Source organism: Plecotus auritus (genome assembly GCF_963455305.1).
Source record: "Plecotus auritus genome assembly, chromosome: 8".
Lineage (NCBI taxonomy): Eukaryota > Metazoa > Chordata > Mammalia > Chiroptera > Vespertilionidae > Plecotus > Plecotus auritus.
Window position 1 is genome coordinate 132,672,953 of NC_137782.1, and position 20,158 is coordinate 132,693,110.

Sequence of the window (20,158 nt, forward strand, 5' to 3'; positions counted from 1 at the left end):
GCTCTTACGGGGGGAATCTGGACTCTCGGGTGGAGACTCGGGAGCTGGGGAAGGCAGAGGTCTGGAGGCGCGTGCCTGCCAGTGCGCACAAAGGCTGCGGAGGTTGCCACAGGCTTTCTCTAGTGGAAGGGAGTCAGAAGCTCCTGACTGCACTGAGCCCCAGTTCTGACTGCACTGAACCCCAGTTCCAGGCAGAGACTCAGGAGCCGGGGAAGGCAGAGGTCTGGAGGCACACGCGCGCAAGGGCAAGGCTGACTGGAAGCCAAGACTGTCTGCTCCGCCCTGAGACTCCACCCCATCCAAGCTGAGCACAGAGGCTATTGCAATTTGGCAAGTCTAATCCTATAAGGCTGTCTCCAGCACGGAACTTCTCCAAGCGTAGACACAGCTGATCCTTACAGCCAACTGGCCTGGAGGTCAATTCCTCCCAGTGATACCAACAACAATCAAGACTTAACTACAACAAGGCTATACACACAGTCCACAAAGGGGTGCACCAAGAGTGTCCACCTCAGGTTAACTGGGGAGGCCGACCCACTGGCCATATAGGAAACCTAGCACACAAATCTACCGTACCAACTCAAGGAAGCAGTGAAAATGCGGCATCAAAGAAACAGATCACAAACGAAAGAAATGGAGGAAAACAAATGACTGGATATAGAATTCAAAACCATGGTTATAAGGCTTTTCAAGAATATCCTAGAAAAGGCCGATAAATATAACGAGACCCTCAAAGATATGAAAAAGGACCAACTAGAAATTAAACATACACTGACTGAAATAAAAAATATTATACAGAGACCCAACAACAGACTAGAGGAACACAAGAATCAAGTCAAAGAATTGAAATACAAAAAAGCAAAAAACACTCAACCGAAAAAGCAAAAAGCAAAAAAAAAATCCAAAAAGTTGAAGATAGTGTAAGAAGACTCTGGGACAACTTCAAGAGTACCAACATCAGAATTATGGGGGTGCCAGAAGAAGAGAGAGAACAAGATACTGAAAACCTATTTGAAGAAATAATGACTGAAAACTTCCCCCACCTGGTGAAAGAAATAGATTTACAAGTCCAGGAAGCGCACAGAACCCCAAACAAAAGGAATCCAAAGAAGACCACACCAAGACACATCATAATTAAAATGCCAAGAGCAAAAGACAAAGAGAGAATATTAAAAGCAGCAAGAGAAAAACAATTAATTACCTACAAGGGAGCACCCATACGATTGTCAGCTGATTTCTCAACAGAAACTATGCAGGCCAGACGGGAGTGGCAAGAAATTTTCAAAGTGATGAATAGCAAGAACCTACAACCAAGATTACTCTACCCAGCAAAGCTATCATTCAGAATTGAAGGGCAGATAAAGAGCTTCACAGATAAGAAAAAGCTAAAGGAGTTCATCACCACCAAACCAGGATTACATGAAATGCTGAAGGGTATTCTTTAAGAAGAGGAGGAAGAAGAAAAAAGTAAAGAGAAAAATTATGAACAACAAATACATACCTATCAACAAGTGAACCTAAAAATCAAGTGAATTAAAAACCTGAGGAACAGAATAATCTGGTGAATATAATAGAATCAGGGGCATAGAAAGGGAGTGGACTGATAATTCTCAGGGGGAAAGGGGTATGGGGGGGTTCAGGAAGAGACTGGACAAAAATCATACACCTATGGATGAGGACAGTGGGGGGGAGGTAAGGGCAGAAGGTGGGGTGGGAACCGGGTGGAGGGGAGCTGTGGGGGGGAAAAGGAGAAACAATTGTAATAATCTGAATAAAGATTTATTTAAAAAAAAAACATTTCATTTTCACTATTCTTTTGAACAACATTTATAAAATTTATACAATTTTGGTATCCATCTGATTTGCTGGTGCTAGATATAGGGAAAGTCAATAAATATACTGGGGTGTTGAGAAAAGTTTAGATCTATCCAGAAATCTTTCTTGTTAATGGGTAGGTGCTGTAGTTTCTCAAGAAAAAAATGAAATGAGGCCTCCAAGACAAAACTACAGGCGAGGAGGTATTGCCCAGCTTGTTTCACCCATTCTAACTCTGATCATATTTGCCCTGTTACTGTTGAGGTTTGTTTCATATTTACTACACATGATCACTCTTTACACAATTATGTAAGCCTCGACCAAAATATAACCCCTCTGGGACACACTTGAGATGTACATAGCTTGTTCCCTCAAGCATTGAGGGTAAATATAATCTCCTAAAATTCTGGGAACCAAACTGGCTTTGTGTTCTCTGGGTTACCATGAGATCCCAGGGGCCTCAGCTACTAAAGGGGCAGAGTATAGGGTTATCTAGATCTGCACCTTGGACTTCTTCTAGTCCTTATTACTGAGCCTTCTTAACCCATGCTCTGTCTCCCCTGAGATCAAATCACCCCATGGAAAAGGAAAGAGCCCTGATGGGGGTGGTGCTTATATTTCTTTTACCCAAATTCCCAGGAGCAAGAGGCTTGCTTGCCTGCCTGGTGTCACAGTCCTCTCCTCTGCCTTACCACCACCCTGAACTCTAATTACCTCATCCACCGGGCCTCTGGCACCTGCCCTCTGGCACCTCAATCAGCCTCCTTCCCTTCTCCCACAGGGGTGGATATGCTGGGCCTTGGACTCAGTTTGGACTTTCTATTAAAACACACGTGCATCATCTGCACTCTGCCTTGTAAACGGATTTTCTGGTTTGAAATCTGCCCTAGTTGCTACTCCCAGAATAATCGATCTGGGGTGGTATGTCCATGTTCAGACCCTTGGCTTCCTCTCAACCCCGAGGACCTAAGTGGACTCCTGGTCATAGCCAGAGTAGGGTGTTGGTTGGGGAAGTGGCAGAGATGGATCCAATTCCAGCATCTCTCCACCCTACAATGTGTAAAATATCTCATTTATCTGCCAACCAGTTTAAGAGTTAATGATCTTAAAAGCCCAGCTATGGAATCCTGATGTTCTCTTCAGGTAGTAATGGCTCTCCCAGCCATTGTGAATGAAGCTCCAAGGAAAAAATAAAAACTCTTTCATAACCCAAATATAAGTGGTACTGGGAAATGTTCCATTGGACTCTATTGTGGATTGTTTTATATATATATATATATATATATATATATATATATATATATATATATATATAATTTGTTTTAACACACAATAGCTGAGCAAACTATAGCACAGAAAGTGGTAATGCTCATTTTAGAAATCAGTGGATGTGAAAGGTCCCTGATATTTGACTCAATTAAATCCTACCTCAAATATAATTCTAGCCCAATGGGCCTGCTGGGTAGCAGGACAGTGTAGAGGATTCAGGTCCCTTCTTGGCATTTTGTGCCCACAAATATAAATCTCAACAAAACTTGGAATGCAAGTAACCTCCCAGGAATTCGGCTTGAACACAGTGTACAGAGTTCTGTGCTGGAAGATTCATCCGGTATACCTGGGTCTACTCAAAATCAGAGTCAACACCTTCCCACACCTTCTGTCTTGGCTTTGAGGACTTCCCAGATCATAGGGAGGCAAAGCCATCAGCCCTCAAGAAGGTCACTGCTGGGGGAAGCCCCAGCATTTCTTATGTCTTTTTGTTTTCAGATGCTCTCTCCAATGTCTGGAACATGGTAAGAAGTCAACAGCCCTGGCCAGGAACCTCAGTTGGTTATAGCATCATCCTGATAGTCCAAGATTGCAGGTTTGGTTCCCTGGTCAGGGCACATACAAGAAGCAACCTATGAATGCACGACTAAGTGGAACAACAGATCTCTCTCTCTCTCTCTCTCTCTCTCTCTCTCTCTCTCTCTCAAATCAGTAAGTAAAATATTAAAAAAATAAGTCAACAAATTTTTGTTTCATTGCATTCACTGTGTGTTCCCAATGAGGGATTTTTGCATTGCCTTCAGATTGCCATTCAATTACTTCCAAGGGTCTAATATGCAAAGAGTAGAAGAAAAATAAGATCTCTGAGTCCCATTCTGATTTGTTTTCTGAAATACATTCTTTTGTGTTTATGTGAGTTTCCAAACCTCCCTGTGGTTAAGCTCCTTAGAAACACAGGCTCTTTCCATTAGCCACACACACAACCAGAGTCAAAATCAAGTGGGCCTAATTGAGTTTAAACTGTTTCCCCTTCTTTTGCACATGGGTTAGAGTAAAACGAAAGGGAAAAAAGAGAGCCCATAGTTGGAACCGTCACCCGGAATCTTATAAATCTGGAAGAGCGGAATTGCTTTAAGGGAGGAAATTAGAAAACTGTCAGTCCCCGCTTTTCCTTAGCCCCACCCCGCTGAAGGCACTGATGTCCTAAATAACCCTCCCGGGTCCCCAGCTAATCCTGAAGGGTATGGCAGCCTCGGGCACCCCACTAAGGGGACCAGCAATTAGTTCTGCCATGAAAGACCCCAAGTCCATTTGCCCCCTCCCTCCACGCCCCGGCTTCTTTCTTAGCATTCCTTCCTTCCTCCTAACCTCACACTGCACGCTAACTGGCTGGAACCCTAAACCCAGCCCTGTCCCTCAGCCCTAACCCTCCTATTACTGTCTGGGGTCATGGCCAAGCCTCCTTCCTGCTCAAAAAGCTTGACCTCAACTCTTGCTTCCACTCCGACTTCTTTAGATACCAGTCCAGACCCAAGCCACGAAGCACTGTACTTTGAGTTTGAGGCTACTCACCCTGCTCCTGCCAGTGTCAGGCAGACCCCAGCCCAGGGTGCCCTGCCCACCCTACTGACTTGTGAGGAATCTCCCTTTCAGTCAATGCAGCAGATGGCTATGGGAACAATGACTATGGAATGCAAACTATTAGTGATTGGGGAAATCAGTTTGGTGGGATGTTGCCAACATTTTGAAAAAGAAAAACACAAAACAAAAAAAGAATAGACTAGAAATATCAGGATACATTGCATACAGAAAGTAATACTATGTGAAATTTTTGGCCAAGTATGTGTAAGTAATGTATATATACTATGTCAAGATGTAAAGTGTATTTTTTCAAGATCAAGAGGATATTATAGCAAAATACGGTCTCCTTTCACCTCCACTAATTCCCCTTTTTCAACACACACACACACACACACACACACACACACACACGCACGCACATACACACACACACCAAGAAAGTCTAAAAATATTTTCTGATATCTATTGGTACTCTCGTGCAGATGCAACACAAAATGGTTATCACTGTTGTTAAAAAACACACAGAAAACTGGTTAGCTGCCCAAAGGTATTTCTCATAACTGCAATGTACACCAACATGTGATAAATGAGACCCACAGGTCACTAGCCAAAGCCACCAATGTGATCTATGGATGACCACCAGGAGACCACGACCAGACAAGGGAAGTCAGAGGCCCCCTTCACGTGCATGCCCAAGGACACAATAAGCCTCCCCTCAAACATGCATCTGTAAGAGCAAGAGAAGGGGGTAGGAGCAAAACTTAAAAAGACAAATTCACAGAGTGTTTAAATTCTTGCATTGGACTAAGATTTCCAGTTTGGAAGAAAGTTGTCCCCTCTCCTCACCACACTTGCACCCAGCAGGAAAGTCTTTCAAGGATAAGCAAAGCAGCTTTAACTTATTTTCTATAAATTTTAGTACAGTGGGAATAAGTTTTTCTACCTTGAAACATTTGTATTTTTGATTACTGTATTTCTCCATACTGGATTAAAAAAAATTCTGGGTTAAAGTTTATACAAATTCTAAGAGTCTTGGGTAGCTATGATCAAACTCCCCCAGCAATGTGGGACAATGTACTCTTGAGACTGCCCAGACCAGCAGTTATGAGCACCAACTGGCTGACTGATGTGAGCTCAAATTCCTGTTCTTTCACTTGTAGAGTGACATCTGAACAAGATGTTTCGCTTTTAAAACTTCAGCCTCCTCCATTATGCAATGGAGGTAATAGTACCTATCTGCTAAAGATCGTTTTGAGGATTTAATCTAATGTTTGTAAGGTGACAAGCATCCTGCTTGGAACACAGTGACCTCAGTGCAGGACTTGGTAGCTGCTGGAACTCACTTCCCACCCTCATGACTATTTTTTTAAAATATATTTTTATTGATTTCAGAGAGGAAGGGAGAGGGAGAGAGAGATAGAAACATCAATGATGAGAGAGAACCACTGATCGGCTGCCTTCTGCACACCCCACCTTGGGGATTGAGCCTGCAACCCGGGTATGTGCCCCTAGCCGGAATTGAACCTGGGACCCTTCAGTCCTCAGGCCGACGCTCTATCCACTGAGCCAAACCAGCTAGGGCCACCCTCATGACTATTAAACCCTTGGTAATAAGATTGGAAAGACTCATTTTCTTACCCTTCACCCACTCTCAGGATTAGCTCCTGCTGAAATATCTGTACATTTATTAAGTGAATATAGATTTTCATTATAGCTTTTATGTGGATGCATTTTATTTATTACTAGAGGCCCAGTGCATGAAATTCATGCATGGGGGGTGGTGTCCCTCAACCCAGCCTGCGCCCTGTCCAATCTGGGATCCCTCAGGGGATGTCTGACTGCCAGTTTAGGCCTGATCCCTAAACCATCAGTCGGACATCCCTCTCACAATCCAGACTGCTGGCTCCTAACCACTCGCCTGTCTGCCTGCCTGATTGCCCCTAACCACTCTGCATGCCAGCCTGATAGCCCCCTAACAGCTCCCCTGCCGGCCTGATTGATGACTAACTACTCCCCTGCAGGCATAATCATCCCCAACTGCCCTCCCCTGCGGGACTGAGGGGACTGGGAGACTGAGGCTGGATGAGGTGGGGCTGAGGGGACTGGGGGACTAAGGCTGGATGAGGCAGGGCTTAAGGGACTGGGGGACTCCGGCTGGATGAAGCGGGGCTGAGGGGACTGGGGGACTCTGGCTGGATGAGGCGGGACTGAGGGGACTGGGCGCCGCCATCTTGTGGCTGTGGGCACCGCCATCTTGTGAGGGCATGGGCAGTCAATTAGCATATTCCCTCTTTATTGGCTGTGGGCCCAATCATCTTGTGATGGCGTAATGGTCAATTAGCATATTCTCTCTTTATTAGATAGGATAAGCCACTGATTTTTTTTCATATCTATTGTTCATTTGATTTTGTTTTAAAAACATTGAGTATCAATTAAGAGCAGCTACATGATTAGTAGAACCCAGTGCAAAATGAAAACTCAGAGCCTTCCTGTACAAAAATTATTAAGAATTTAAAGATGGTGTACACAGAGCATTAAACTGAGTGCAGGTCCCTGGGCAACTGCTGACCTTGGTCCCAATATTCTCTGCCCATTTTCTATTGGGGTGCAAATGTTTTCTTAATCCAGAAGTCAGCAAACTTTTTTTGTGGAGGGCCAGACAGTAAATAGTGTAGGCTCTGAGGGCTATGTGGTTGCCATGGCAACTACTCAACTCTGCTGTTGTAACACAAAAGTAGCCATTGATAGTAGCTGAACAAAATGGGTGTGGTGGTGCTACAATAAAATTTTATTTACCACAACAGTCTGCCAGCCATAGTTTGCCATCCTACGTCCTGGAGAGTCACTTTCTTTCAGTCCTCCTCATGACAAGATAATATAAATATCTAAAAATTTTTTTCCCAGTAGCTGAGGGTTAGTGTACTTTGGCTATTCATTTCCTGTTATTTATTGCCGAGAGTGTAGACTGGAAAAATTGTGCCTTGGGATATATAGGGAGACATTCTTTGTGACCTAATAAATATTTCATGGGCATTTGAAAGGAAAGTTTATTCTCTGTGGGGTATAGGATTCAAAATATATTTATTAAATCAACCTCATTAATTATTATTCATATCCTCTGTATCCTTTGAACATTTAAGTATTCAGAGAGATTTTTTTTTTTCAGATTCTGCTGAGGAAATAACTGGGTTTCATCTTCAGCATTCAAAGTAGATGTGAGTTACTGTAATATGTTTTCTAAATACTGAAGCACTCTTGCATTCCTAGGATACATTTTAGTTGGCCTTGATGTATTATTCCTTAGTACACTGTTAGTTTTGTTTTGATTATATTTGATTCAGATTTAAGTTTTTATACCAATTTGGTCAAAAGTTTTGCATCTGAATGTGTTATCTTTGGTAAATATTGATATCAGACATATGCTAGCTTCCTAAAACAAATTGGGAAACTTCAACTCTTTCTATTTTCTGGAAGCGTTTAACTAAGACTGAAATTTTCTGTTCCTTGAAGATGTGCTACAACTTTCCATGAAACCACCTGGTCTAAAACCAAAGGACATACTCACAAGGGCAAACTAGTCCTTCTTCATGTGTCTGGATTGAATTGGGGGAGGGCAAAATCAGAACGATGCCTGGTGTTCATGGACTCACTCTTTTGTGGTGAAACTGCCCCTTCAAGTGCCCCGTGCAGCTGCCTCTGCATGATGCTAAGGCACATGGCAGCAGGGCACCAGGGGATGGTTCTCATCCCCCTTCCTCCCACTTGGAACTGCAAACTCACTTCCAGATTTGGGATTATTCTTGGGACTCTTCTAGAATCTTCCTCTACATGTTTTTTTACAACTTGGAAGCAGAGTTGAAAGTAGACCTTGGCTGACCTCCTTCAAATTCAATCCATCTGCTTTGTTTCTGGTGGAATTTCTCACAAGTGTGTTACAGGTCAGTGTCCTGTCCTTTGTCTTTAGACCTGAATCAGGATTCCCCCAGACGCCTCCTTAAAACTTTCTGTTTTGGGGGAGGGGAGCAGTTTTAGATGATAGTGAGGGAGGCAGTAAAGGCAAAGCTAACTGTCTATGTTCAGCTTTTAGTTTTTTTGTTTTTTTTTCAGAAGTCAGAAACAAATTTTCTTTCTCATCTCCCAGAAAGCCCTTTAACTCATTCAATTTCAGTTTCTGCATTTATAATTCCCTGAAGACACAGCACTTCCAAAAGTCAGCAATGCCTTTATTTCTGCCAAAGCATATGGCCCCTCTCTGTTCTTTCCTGATGGACCTATTTATAGCAGGTTCAAATATAACATAATATTGAATGATTCAGCAAACTGATTTTTGAATGCCTGGTAGGTTCTTTAGAATCTGTAAAAATTAAAAACTGTAACTCAACATTTAATGAGTACCTACTAAGCATCAGGCATTGTGCTGAACATTTCATATTCATTTCCATTTAATAATAATTGCTAGCATTTGATGAGTGCATAGGACTCTGTTCTGAGCACAACAACCCTACGTTATAATTCGATTAGCTCCCCTTTTATAGATGAGGAAACCGAGTTCACAAAGAGACATAAAAGTAACTTTCTCAAGGACACACAACTAGTAAGTGGTAGGGGTGGGACTTGAACGCTGGTGGTCTGGCCCTACTGTCCATGTTCTTAGTCCAAACACTAAACTCATAGTCTCCTTTCTGCTGTTTAAGCCTGGGCTCTTAACACCTATGCAACACTGCCTCCCCATGGAGGGTAATGAAATGTATATAATTCATAGTGATGGGTGCTAAGATAGTGAGAAGTACTAGAGATTTTCCACCATTATGGGAATTTGGGAGCGGGGATACCAGGAAAAGCTTAAAATTGAGGCACTTAAAAGGAATCAGGATTGCTGAGCTGATTGCTTATCTTAATGGAATAAGGTTTACAAGGACTTCACCTGTTTGGCCTTCAATCCTCACACTTTTTGTTCATTCGATAGTCTTTTATGGTTAATAATCAAGATGACCATATAATTTAAAATCTAAACTGAGATACTTTGAAGAATAAAATAGGAAGCAACTAATAGCTATACTGGGACAAAAAGCATAGACCAGGAATGTCCTGACTCATACATTTGTCTATTTATGGTTAGATTATGGCTGTCCAATGATATTTTGTAACCCCTTGGCTGTACATTATTACTGTGACTGGTGTACAGTTACAATTAGAATGCTTCACTTTTATTGGCTATATAATTTCCTTAAACCTGATTTCTGTATTATCCTTTATGTAGGGAATGATGGCAGGAAGACTCTGATTCTGATCACAATCCTTTTGCCACCAAGATATTGGGAAAGTCCTGTGCCAGTGGTTCTTACAGCTACTTATAATTGAAACTGCATATGGTTGAGCATCCGAGTTTGAGGAAAAGATGCTAAGGCCACTAAATATGACCCAAGGACAAAAACACTAGAAGTTATTCCTCTCCATTTCTTGATAATGGACAATCTGCTGCTTATCAGGAGATATGGGATGAGAGAGTCTGAAAAGAGAATGGATTTTGAATGTTGTGATGTAGAGAGGTGATAATTCTTTGTGTGTGTGTGTGAGAGAGAGAGAGAGAGAGAGAAACCCAAGGATATTTTTCCCATTGATTTTTAGAGAGAGTGGAGGGAGGAAGGCGGGGGGGAAGAGGAAGAGAGAGAGAAATATTAATGTGAGAGAGACACATTGATTGGTTGTTTCCCACCCTCACCGGGGCTAGGGATCAAAATTGCAACCCAGGTATGTGCCCTTGCCTGGGAATCAGACCCATGACCCTTCCGTGCACGAGTCAATGCTCTAACCACTTAGCAACATCAGCCAGGGCGAGAGGTGATTATTTTTAATTTTTATGACCTCAGGCAGCCCACAACTAGTGATGGGAGAGCACCAAGTATTAGTAATCATCTCAAAGGATAAGAGGACATCAGTTATGTAAAGACAGGAGGAGTCATGTAATGTATTATAGCTAAAGGCAAGAGAGGGCATGGGTTAGTTCATAGTATGGCTTTATTGGAAACCACAGAGTGTGGAAAGAGATAAAGCTAGGGAATATACAGTGGCTTGTGCAATAAGGTTCTTGAGTACCTTGCTAAGAAATAACCTTAGAGGCAATAAAAGAACCATTGTTAAATACATTGTAATGTTAAAAATGTGAAAGTTCTTCCAAAAACTTGGAAGGCTTTCCTAATCAATAGTAAGCTTTTGTAGTTGAAAAAAATAAAAATTAAAGAGCTTTGGAGGTGTTTCAAGATTAAAAGGTTAGGAAAAATAATGTGAAGATTAAATTTGTGTTCTATAAAGGTCAATTTTGGTATGGGGGTGGGGTGGCTAAGAAAATACATAAAGAGACGAATTTAGAGATTATTTCAGTGAACTGGATGAGAAATGGCCTGAGCTAAGAACTAAGGCAATGACGGGGCAGAGAATGGGGTAGACACAGGAGAAATGTGGGAGCAGATAGGATCAGGCAGTATGAGGAAGAGGATTACTCCCAGATCTTCCACTTAAGTGGTTCATGGTGATGTCATTCACTGGTTTAGCATATTCCTTTCCAAGGTCTATTATTTCTACTGGCCTAATTATCACTAAAGCCTTCCTCCTTCCTCCTGCTCAGATGTAGTCCTGGGATTCTAGGAATCAGCATCATTGGCTTGCCTTGCTCTACCCTGCAGTCTCTCAGTTAGGGGTTCTCAATTGGGGAGGTACCATCTCATGGCAGGGTATTTAAAAACAAATGTTATAGGCATTATTTATTGGTTATCTCATTGACCAAGAAGGCTAAAAACAAAGCAGATATCAGAAAGATTAAGCATCCTGCAGTAAAAAATTGTTCCACCAAAAATGCCTACAGCACTCCCATTCAGAAATATATTTAGTTGCAGCCCAGATTCTCAAACTCTGTCTGAATCAGCCTCTGCAATATTCAGGCATCCTCTCAGCTCAGCTGCTGCAGTTCCAGGGGCTGCTCTCCCTTCCCAGCCTTTCAAATTCCCTCATATGCCACAGACTATGGGCAAAGAGATTCTTAGCTTTCCAATACATTCCTGTAACATTCAAGTAGCAGGGAAGCATGTCTGATCTCCATTTCTACCTCCGATTTCATCTAATTAAACCTTTGCCCACTGCATTGAATGTTTCATCTAAAGTATGGGAGGAATGAGCAAGGGAGGAAAAGAACAGGAGCCCTCACTGCCTCATGGGTGGATTTGAACTATCATGTCTAATAGTAATTCCACCTTGATAGGAATATCTAAGACTTATAGCTCCAAATGGACTCTTTTCTAGAAGACTCTTATCTCTTGACCCTCTCATGACTATTCCCTTCTTGCTCACTCAGGCCAAAGCAGTGAATAATTACATGCTTGCAGTAGAGGCTTTTGATGCCCACCCATGTCTGGCTTTCCTCTCCATTTAAATACATGGAAGGATGACATTATTTTCATCTTCTTTCCATGTGACTAGTTCTGACCAATGGGCTGTGAGTGGAAGGAGGCATGTCACTTCTGGCTAGAGCATTTCATTGCCAGCCAGAGACCCTCTGGCATTTTCTTCCCTTCCAGCCTAGGGAAACAGGCATTGAGGAGTCTCCACCAGCCTGACTCCCGAACAACTAATGAGCAGTCCCCTGCTGACCCTCATCACATGTAGCTAGGCAAAGTTGATAACTTGGTTGTTTTGTGTCATTGAGATTTTGGGGATTGTTTGTTACCACAGCATAACTTTACCTACCCTGATTGACTCAATGTTCTTTTGCAAGTTAAGATTCTTTTTATCATTGTGCATAGATCACGAATCAGACTTGGGTTTGAGGTTGACTTTCATCACTTAGAGGGACCTTGGGTAACTTTTCTAAAACTCAGTGTTTTCATGTGTCAAATGATGACTGTATTGACTTTATGTGGTTGCAAAGAGGAAATGGGATCATACAGGCAAAGCACTTACCACAGTGCCTGGAAGCTAACAAGGGCTCAGTAAATGTTACTTATTATTTCTTCTTGGTGTTGATCTAAACTTTTCTCTGCCAGCCCCCTGACCCAAATCCCCATTGTAGCCTTTAACTTTGGCTGCCTGGAGTCCTTCTAATGTCCTTCTGCCTAAAAAGTAAGAAGTCTGGGACTGCTTCCTGCCTTTTTTTTTTTTTTTTTGCATCCCTTGCAGCTCCCAGAACAGGACATTGCTTGCAATATGCATAGTGTTATCCATGCCTTCAATAGGTTGCATATTTGTTATTGGAATTGAGAGGATATTTATGACAAATGAGTGAAAGAATATGCTCAACCAAACTGAAGAAATCTAATTACTTTTTTTTCATTATGAACCTGGCATGTCTGAGAAACATGTCAGAAATGTTCAGATATTCACTTGGTCTTTTGTTGGCGAGTAATGGCTGGGAGAGGTGAAATCTAGTCACTTGGTCACACATAAAAAAGACAAACATTCTAAATTAGCATAAAGCAAATTTGCATTTATGTGACAGCCAAGTCTCACTAAGGGATGCCAGAGTTTTTTCCTGGACCACTGGGAGCCTTTTAGCATTTGGAGATAATTACAGGTTATCTTCGGACTGGTGCCTTCCTCCAACACTCCTGGATTCTATTCTCAGCTCGACACTGAGTGTTACCAGGTCTCCACAGCTAAGGAAACTGGAGTTATTACTTGACTGACCCAGAGAGAAACACAAAACAAAACAAAAACACTTTGCCTTATTTATTTTGACCCATGTGCCAAACCTTCCAACCTGTAGGCAGTTCTAACAACTATTACCTGGTCTGATAAGTCCTCTCCAAACCTAGAAGCTAATTGGAGGAACATTTACAACTAACCATAGAATCCATCTCAAACACACACACACACACACACACACACACACACACACACACATTCCTGGCCCCTGAACACTTTTTTTTCTTACAATCATTATTGTAGCATTTTAAATGTGCCTTCTAATGAACTCTGTTTCTCTTATTCAGAGCCAAGGTCACATTTTCACTACTCAAAGTTCTCTTCCAAAGCATACCCGAAAACAAGCAACATCGGTGTGTTTTTATACATCGACAGAGTTGAATTTCCCTTCTCCATCAGGTTCAATCTGAACAAATTACTAATTTATTTGACCTTTAAGTGCATCATAATAATCCAAAATTATTATTCAAATCTTGGAAGCATCTTTGTGAGTGGGGGTAGGGGGGTGGAGGGCAGGGGATTCGAGTCCTAAAGCTTTCAATCAAAGACAACTGACTTAAGAGCAGAGTGGTAGTTCTTCAACTAAGTATATTAATTGCCTTATACACCACCATTTACTGAAACTCTGATGCAGGGATTTTTAATTCCAGGAATTCACCCAGTACCTCTCGTATTGACATGTGCTTCCCATTATGACCCAACTGCACAGTGATAATTGGAAAGAGCTGGACTGGGAGTTGGGAGCAGACATCGTCTCAGCTGTCATGATCTAATCCTAGATCCTTGGGTAGGTCACTTCACCCAGTGAATTGACAAAGGTTGACAGTTTTCTCATCTGTAAGTTAAGGACAGTAGTGCTTGTCCTAGCTGCCAAACAATATTGTCTTTGGCACATCTGTGAGATGGCATAACTATTGAAAAACTTTAGTTCTGACTCGAAAGATTTCTTTTGAAAGTTAGTAGTTGGGAATCCAGAAGGTATTTTCCCAGAAAAACAATAGTATACCTGGTAGTGAGATTCCCATGTTATAAAAATCTGTTTAATGACCATGGTCCTGAAGTATAACGCATAGTAATGATCGCTCATTACCACCAGGGGATCATCCAGTGGTGGGTCCTGGGCTTGGAACTCTGAGTGTCAAGACAAGGTCCCCTTGTGTGGGGTTAAGAGAGAGAGAAAATTGGTGCTGGACAAAAAGGAAGTGGCAGAGGGAGGGGTACAAAGGCTCTAATAGCGAAGGAGCACCTGGTAAGCCTGTGGGGGGCCTTTACAAATGCAGGGATTTATTGGGTGACAGGCTGTGGCTTTAGCAAGTGCTATAAATAAAGCTATTCAGTGTTCACTGTCACCCTCCAGCTCACTGTCTCCTCCATTCCTTCTACTCTCCATCCCGCCATTCTAGTTTTGAAGTTTTTAGGGCACACATGAATATAGCCAGCACTTCCTGAGACCCACAATGAAGACTCCCCCTTTTTCCATTGTAATGATGAATAGCTCTCTATAAAACAGACCAATATATGATACATAAATGCACAGTGCAGTAGCAGAAGAGCCCTGTGAGAGGGAGGAGAGGTACAGTCATGTCTGTGTATTGGCCAACAGAGTGCATTAATCTTAGCGGACCCCCTGGAAGACTTAAAGGAAGCTCCTTGACTGTTTTTCTCTGGATAAAGGCCTTTCAACTCTGACTTTTCAAATCCCTGATTGAATTTCCAGCAATCTACTTTTCCTCACTGTAACCAGGAAAGCATGTTTAAATGAACATGAAATTCCATCGGTATAAAGCCTTGTGAAGCTCAGTCCACCAACCCCATCGCCAAAGCCGCTAATAATGCCCTATTGTGTTACTGTGGTAGCCTAGGTTATCATTATAAAGTCTTTTGCTCCTGGTTGAGAAAACATGACGTTCCATTAAATGTATAATCTGGGTTCCTTCCAGGCCAGAGATGCATCCTGCTTAAAGCTGAAATGAGCTGAGATTCAATGTTATAAAAAAGAAGAGAACCATCCACTGGGAAAAAGGGACTTGAGTGGTGGGGAGAAGAATGGTGAATTCAGGGCCCTGTGACCTACTGGTTTCAGCCTGAAGACAATGTCTTTCTGGACAAAGGACCTTAAAAGCCCAAGGGTAAAAGAAGTTAGCATTCTTCCTCTTTCTGCTCTCCTGTGGTTGGGTGCTGGACAGCACTAATTGAGGAAGTTCTTATCTGTGAAGAGAAGACCATGTCTTTAGGGCTCACCCAGGGGCCTGTTAGGTATCACTACCTTTTGGACTATCTTCTGGCTCTAGGCTCCACAATCTGAGGAATTCGCCTGGATCCAGATGGCAAGCTAGATCTGGGCTGGGAATCAAGAGCAGACATCGTCCCAGCTCGGTCATGATCTAATCCTAGGTTCTTGGGTAGGTCACTTCATCCAGTGAATTGACAAAGCTTGAACAGTTTTCTCATCTGTAAGTTATGGACAGCAGCACTTGTCCTAGCTACCAAAAAGTAGCTGTCCTGGCAAGCTTTTCATTCAGCAACACCATATCCCTCACTTCAGGCAATAGGACAACTAAAGGAAGTCAGAGGGGTCCAGGCAAATGTAAAGTAGGTACCTGTAAAGGTTTCCCCACAATTTGTTTCCCAAAGCATTTTTGGGTCCATAATGACATGGTGCATTTAGAAATTTATTCCAGGATTTTATGTGCAATAAGCAGCATCCTCTACAATGGTGAGAGGCTCAGAGCTCAGCACACTAGTTAGAGATCCTCCTCACACTTGAAATGATTTTTTAAAAACTCAAAGTAATAACTTATTTTTGTTGAATATTAAAGTAACATGTTCATTGTTACTTTTGAAAATTCAGAAAAGCATAAAAACAGAATTCAAAACTATTCTAGAGAGAAATACTATTTACATATTGGGTAAATATAGGCATTTGTTAAGCTTTTTTTCAAAGGTAGAATCATAATGTATATAATGTTTGGTAATTGCATTTTCACCTAAGAGTATATTGTGAGCATTAAATATTTTTCCTAAAACATCTCACATATATGCATAGTAGGCATTTATCATGCCTTACTTAATAATTTCCTGTTGTTGAATATTTAGTTAATGTTCAGCTTTATTTACAAATAGCACAGCCATGAACACACACGTAGGCACTTCTAGGTGACTCTTGGATTTTTTTTCTTTAGGACATGGAATTGCGAGATGGAAAAGCAGAAACCTATTTTTAAAAAGCATCTGATACATGTTGCTAAACTATCTTTTTGTCTTCGCTATCCAATATGGTAACCATATGTGGGCTATTTAAATTAATTAAACTTAAATAAAATTAGAAGTTCGCTTTCTCAATCACACTAATTACATTTCAAGTGTTCAAGAGCCATATATGGTTAGTAGCTACCATATTGGACAGCACAGATAAAGAACATTTCCAGCATCACAGAAAGTTCCATTGCACAGCACAAATCTAGAAAGACTGTACAAATTTATATTTTCCTTAGTAAAATATGGCAGTGCCTACTCTTACAAGTTGGCCAGCACTAAATATTGTTATTCTTTTTAAAAAAATTTGCCAACTTAATACAAATTATATCTTGATTTTTCATTTCTTTGCTTACTAATAAAGTTGAACTTTTAAATTTATTTGCCTTTAATACATATTTTTTATGAATTATTTATATAGTAATCCTATTTTCTATTGGGATGATCTTTTAAAAACTGTTTTTTATATACTGTATATTTAAAGAGTAATTTGCATTGCTAAAGTTTTTGCAACTGGTTATTATCTTTTATTTATGGCATTTTTTTCACTTACAGAAACTTAAAATTTTAATATATTTAAATCTTTTTATAGTTTTCTCTGTTGTTTCTGCCCTGTTTTAAAAACGCTAAAACTAAGATTATAGTAATATTCATCTAAAATTTATTCTAGTTCTTTCATCATTTCATTTTAAACATTTAAATTTTCAATCCTGGAATTCATTTTGATGTGTGGTGTAAAGTATAAATATAACCTTTTCTTTCCCCATGTCATCAACCATTGTTCAAAAATCATTTATTTTAAAACAACAAATTAATTCTCACTGATTTGAACTTCCTCTAAATGCTTACATATCCTTGGAGCTATATCTTGATTTTCTACTCTGCCCACCTATTTTTTTTGGCTTTTACCATTCTTGTTTTATTAACTTGCTTTATAATACATTTCAATATTCAGAGGTATAAGCATTTCTTCACTATTCTTTTCCTCAAAAATGTTTTAGCTCTTTTGCCCTTCCCCCACCCGCAAGATAAACCTAGACTTACTGTGTTATAGTCCTCTCACCACCAAAATAAATTCATTCAGAACTTTGATTGAAAACTTGAATTCAATTTATAAATTGATTTGGGGAGAATTTATTATCTCTACAGTATGGACTGGAGTACAGTATCTCTACAGTACCATTTAGGGACATGGTGATTCTGCCCATTTTTTCAAGGTTCCTTGTATGTCCTTCTCAACTGGCTTAAAAAAACAAAACAAAACTTTTTTTTTTTTTTTTTTAAAGCTCAATGATGGATCTCTGACTGATTTCAGACCGTCTCTGAACCTGTGAGCTGGTGCTCCCAGCCACTAGAAGTAACAAAAGAAATTCCATTTCTTAGCATTGGAGTATATTTTCAGTATCCACCTTCTCATAAATCTGCAAGAAAGATCTCACTTTTCATCCAAAGAATCTGGAGTTCAAAACAGCCTTTACGGAAAAATCAAACTCTAGGGGCAACTGCAAAGCACATTTGGTTTCTAGCTGGCCAGCTTATTCTGCAGGACTCTTTTTTCCAATTCCCAAATACTTTCCAGTCTGTGAAATTCATCTCCCCACCACTGTAACATCGAAGCGCCTCTCCTGGCGCTCAGGAGCTCACAGTTTCTCAGGAGCACGGATCTTCTCTGAGGGGCTTTTTATTGTTGAAGTTGTTTATTAGTAGGTAGCACGGAGATTCCTTGAATGCCTGCTGCTTGGCAAATCTAAGGGGATTTGGAAAGCGTTTAATCGATCAGAGTTCAGCTCTCCGTTGAGCACAATCCAGATGCCTAACCAGTATCCATTCTCATAAGGAAACCAGGGCTCCTGCACCTCCCTGGTAGCCCACCAGTCAAATCGCCAAGAACTTGAATTCGCCTGCATCAGTGGTTCTCAAGTCCCGGGCTGTTTATTACTCGCAAGGGACTTTTGGCAACGTCTGGAGACATTTTTGGTTGTCTCCACTTTGGGACTGGGGGCGGGGGGAGAGTGGGAAAGAGAGAAGAGGGAGGAGGGAGGAGGGAGGAGGGAGGAGGGGTGGTCCTGGCATCCTCACTTGGCAGTAGTGGGTAGAGACCGGGATGCTGATAAACACCCTACACTGCACAAGACCGCCCCACAACAAAGAATTTCCCAGACTGAAGCTCCATAGTGGGGAGAATGAGAAATCTACCTATATTTCTACTAACTGCCCAGTCAGCATGCATTATGTTATTAGGAACAAAGGTAATGCATTAAGTAGGGCAGCGTTTTTTAAAAGGAGCCGGTAGACTTTGAACAGCCCACGCCTTATTTTAGAGGTGCCCAAAAGTTCTGCCTCTCCTAAGCAAGCTTTTCTCGCTGAGGTTTCTGCAGCAAATGAGAAGGATTGACAGAAACATAGTAGGTCAACAGCATCCTCACACTCCCTTGCACACTCCTTGGTCACAGAAAACAAGGCAGAAAAGAAGTTCGTCTCCCGAACAAGGAGGGACACCTCCCCTGCGGGCGCCGGCAGCAGAGGATGGGAGGCGCGCTCCCTTGACAAAGGCGCAGCGCTGGGTCCCTCTTGGTCCCCGGGCAGGCGCGCCTTGTCCCAAAGCCACCCTGCCAACAAGCCCAGCCCGGGGAGGAAGCATCATCAGCTCAGCCTCGTGTGGAACAACTTAGGGCACTTACTTGTCCAAAATGAAGTACAGGTCAAATCCCCCGTAGCAGGCTGGACCCCCTTCCTCCCTGCGTCCCCCGTGCCCGGCGCAGATGAGCACAAAAGTGGCTAAAGAGAGCCACTTGAAGCCAATGCCGAGGGCTTTCGGCTCCACGGTGGCCATGACCTGCAGCCCAGGGAGAGGGTAGGGTCCTCTCCTTCCCACGCTCCTCGAACTCGCCAGGACCCTCAGGGACGCGCCATCCGAGGGGCCCTCCTCTCGGGCCCTTTATTCCCCCACGCTCTCCTGAAACTCCCCGGAAGCAATTGTCTGGAGGAGTTCAAGGTTTTCCTTCTGGTTTCCGCTTCGATTCTGTTTCTAGGTTTCAGGTTTCAAGAATCCCAATACTGTACTCCGCTCTTTTAAAGGGGCTGCTCTGACTCCGGCCCGCCGGGCGCTCCCGAGGCTGCGCTGAGGTTTTGCAATTGAAGCAGTTCCGTCCAGACGGTTCTTTGTCCCAGATTTTAAATATTATGGGGTGGGTTTTCAAATTGTTCTTGGTTGGGGGAGTGCTTGCCTTTTTCTCCCTCCTCTCTACCCCGTTTCTTATTTTGATGGGGGAAGAAAGTCCAAAGGGTGCCACCTTGTGGCCCAAGACGATGAAAGCGCTCTTCGGCGTCCGTGAGAGCAGGTTTTCTTTTTCTCACGCACCTTCCCTTCCCTTCCCATCCCTTCCCCCATTGCTTCTTCCCTATTTTAAATCCTTTCTCATTCTCTAGCCTTTCTCCCCACCCCTACCCCCTTCCTTTCATCTCCTTTGCTGGGTCTTCTGATAATCACTGGAAACATTGGATGAGAACTTATTTTCTCCAACCCCAGACTGGGGCCTTTGCA

General features: G+C 42.1%; 1 protein-coding gene across 1 annotated transcript in view; it reads right to left on the bottom strand.

Annotated features, from left to right (window-relative positions):
• The window catches only part of ANTXR1 (ANTXR cell adhesion molecule 1), a 234,069-nt gene extending 214,304 nt beyond the window's left edge, over positions 1-19,765 (bottom strand). Inside the window, exon 1 of the mRNA XM_080684563.1 lies at positions 19,296-19,765. Within this exon, the coding sequence (XP_080540689.1) occupies positions 19,296-19,447 (152 nt within the window). The 5' untranslated portion in view covers positions 19,448-19,765. The remainder of the gene's footprint in view (positions 1-19,295) is intronic.
• Positions 19,766-20,158: the final 393 nt, after the last annotated feature.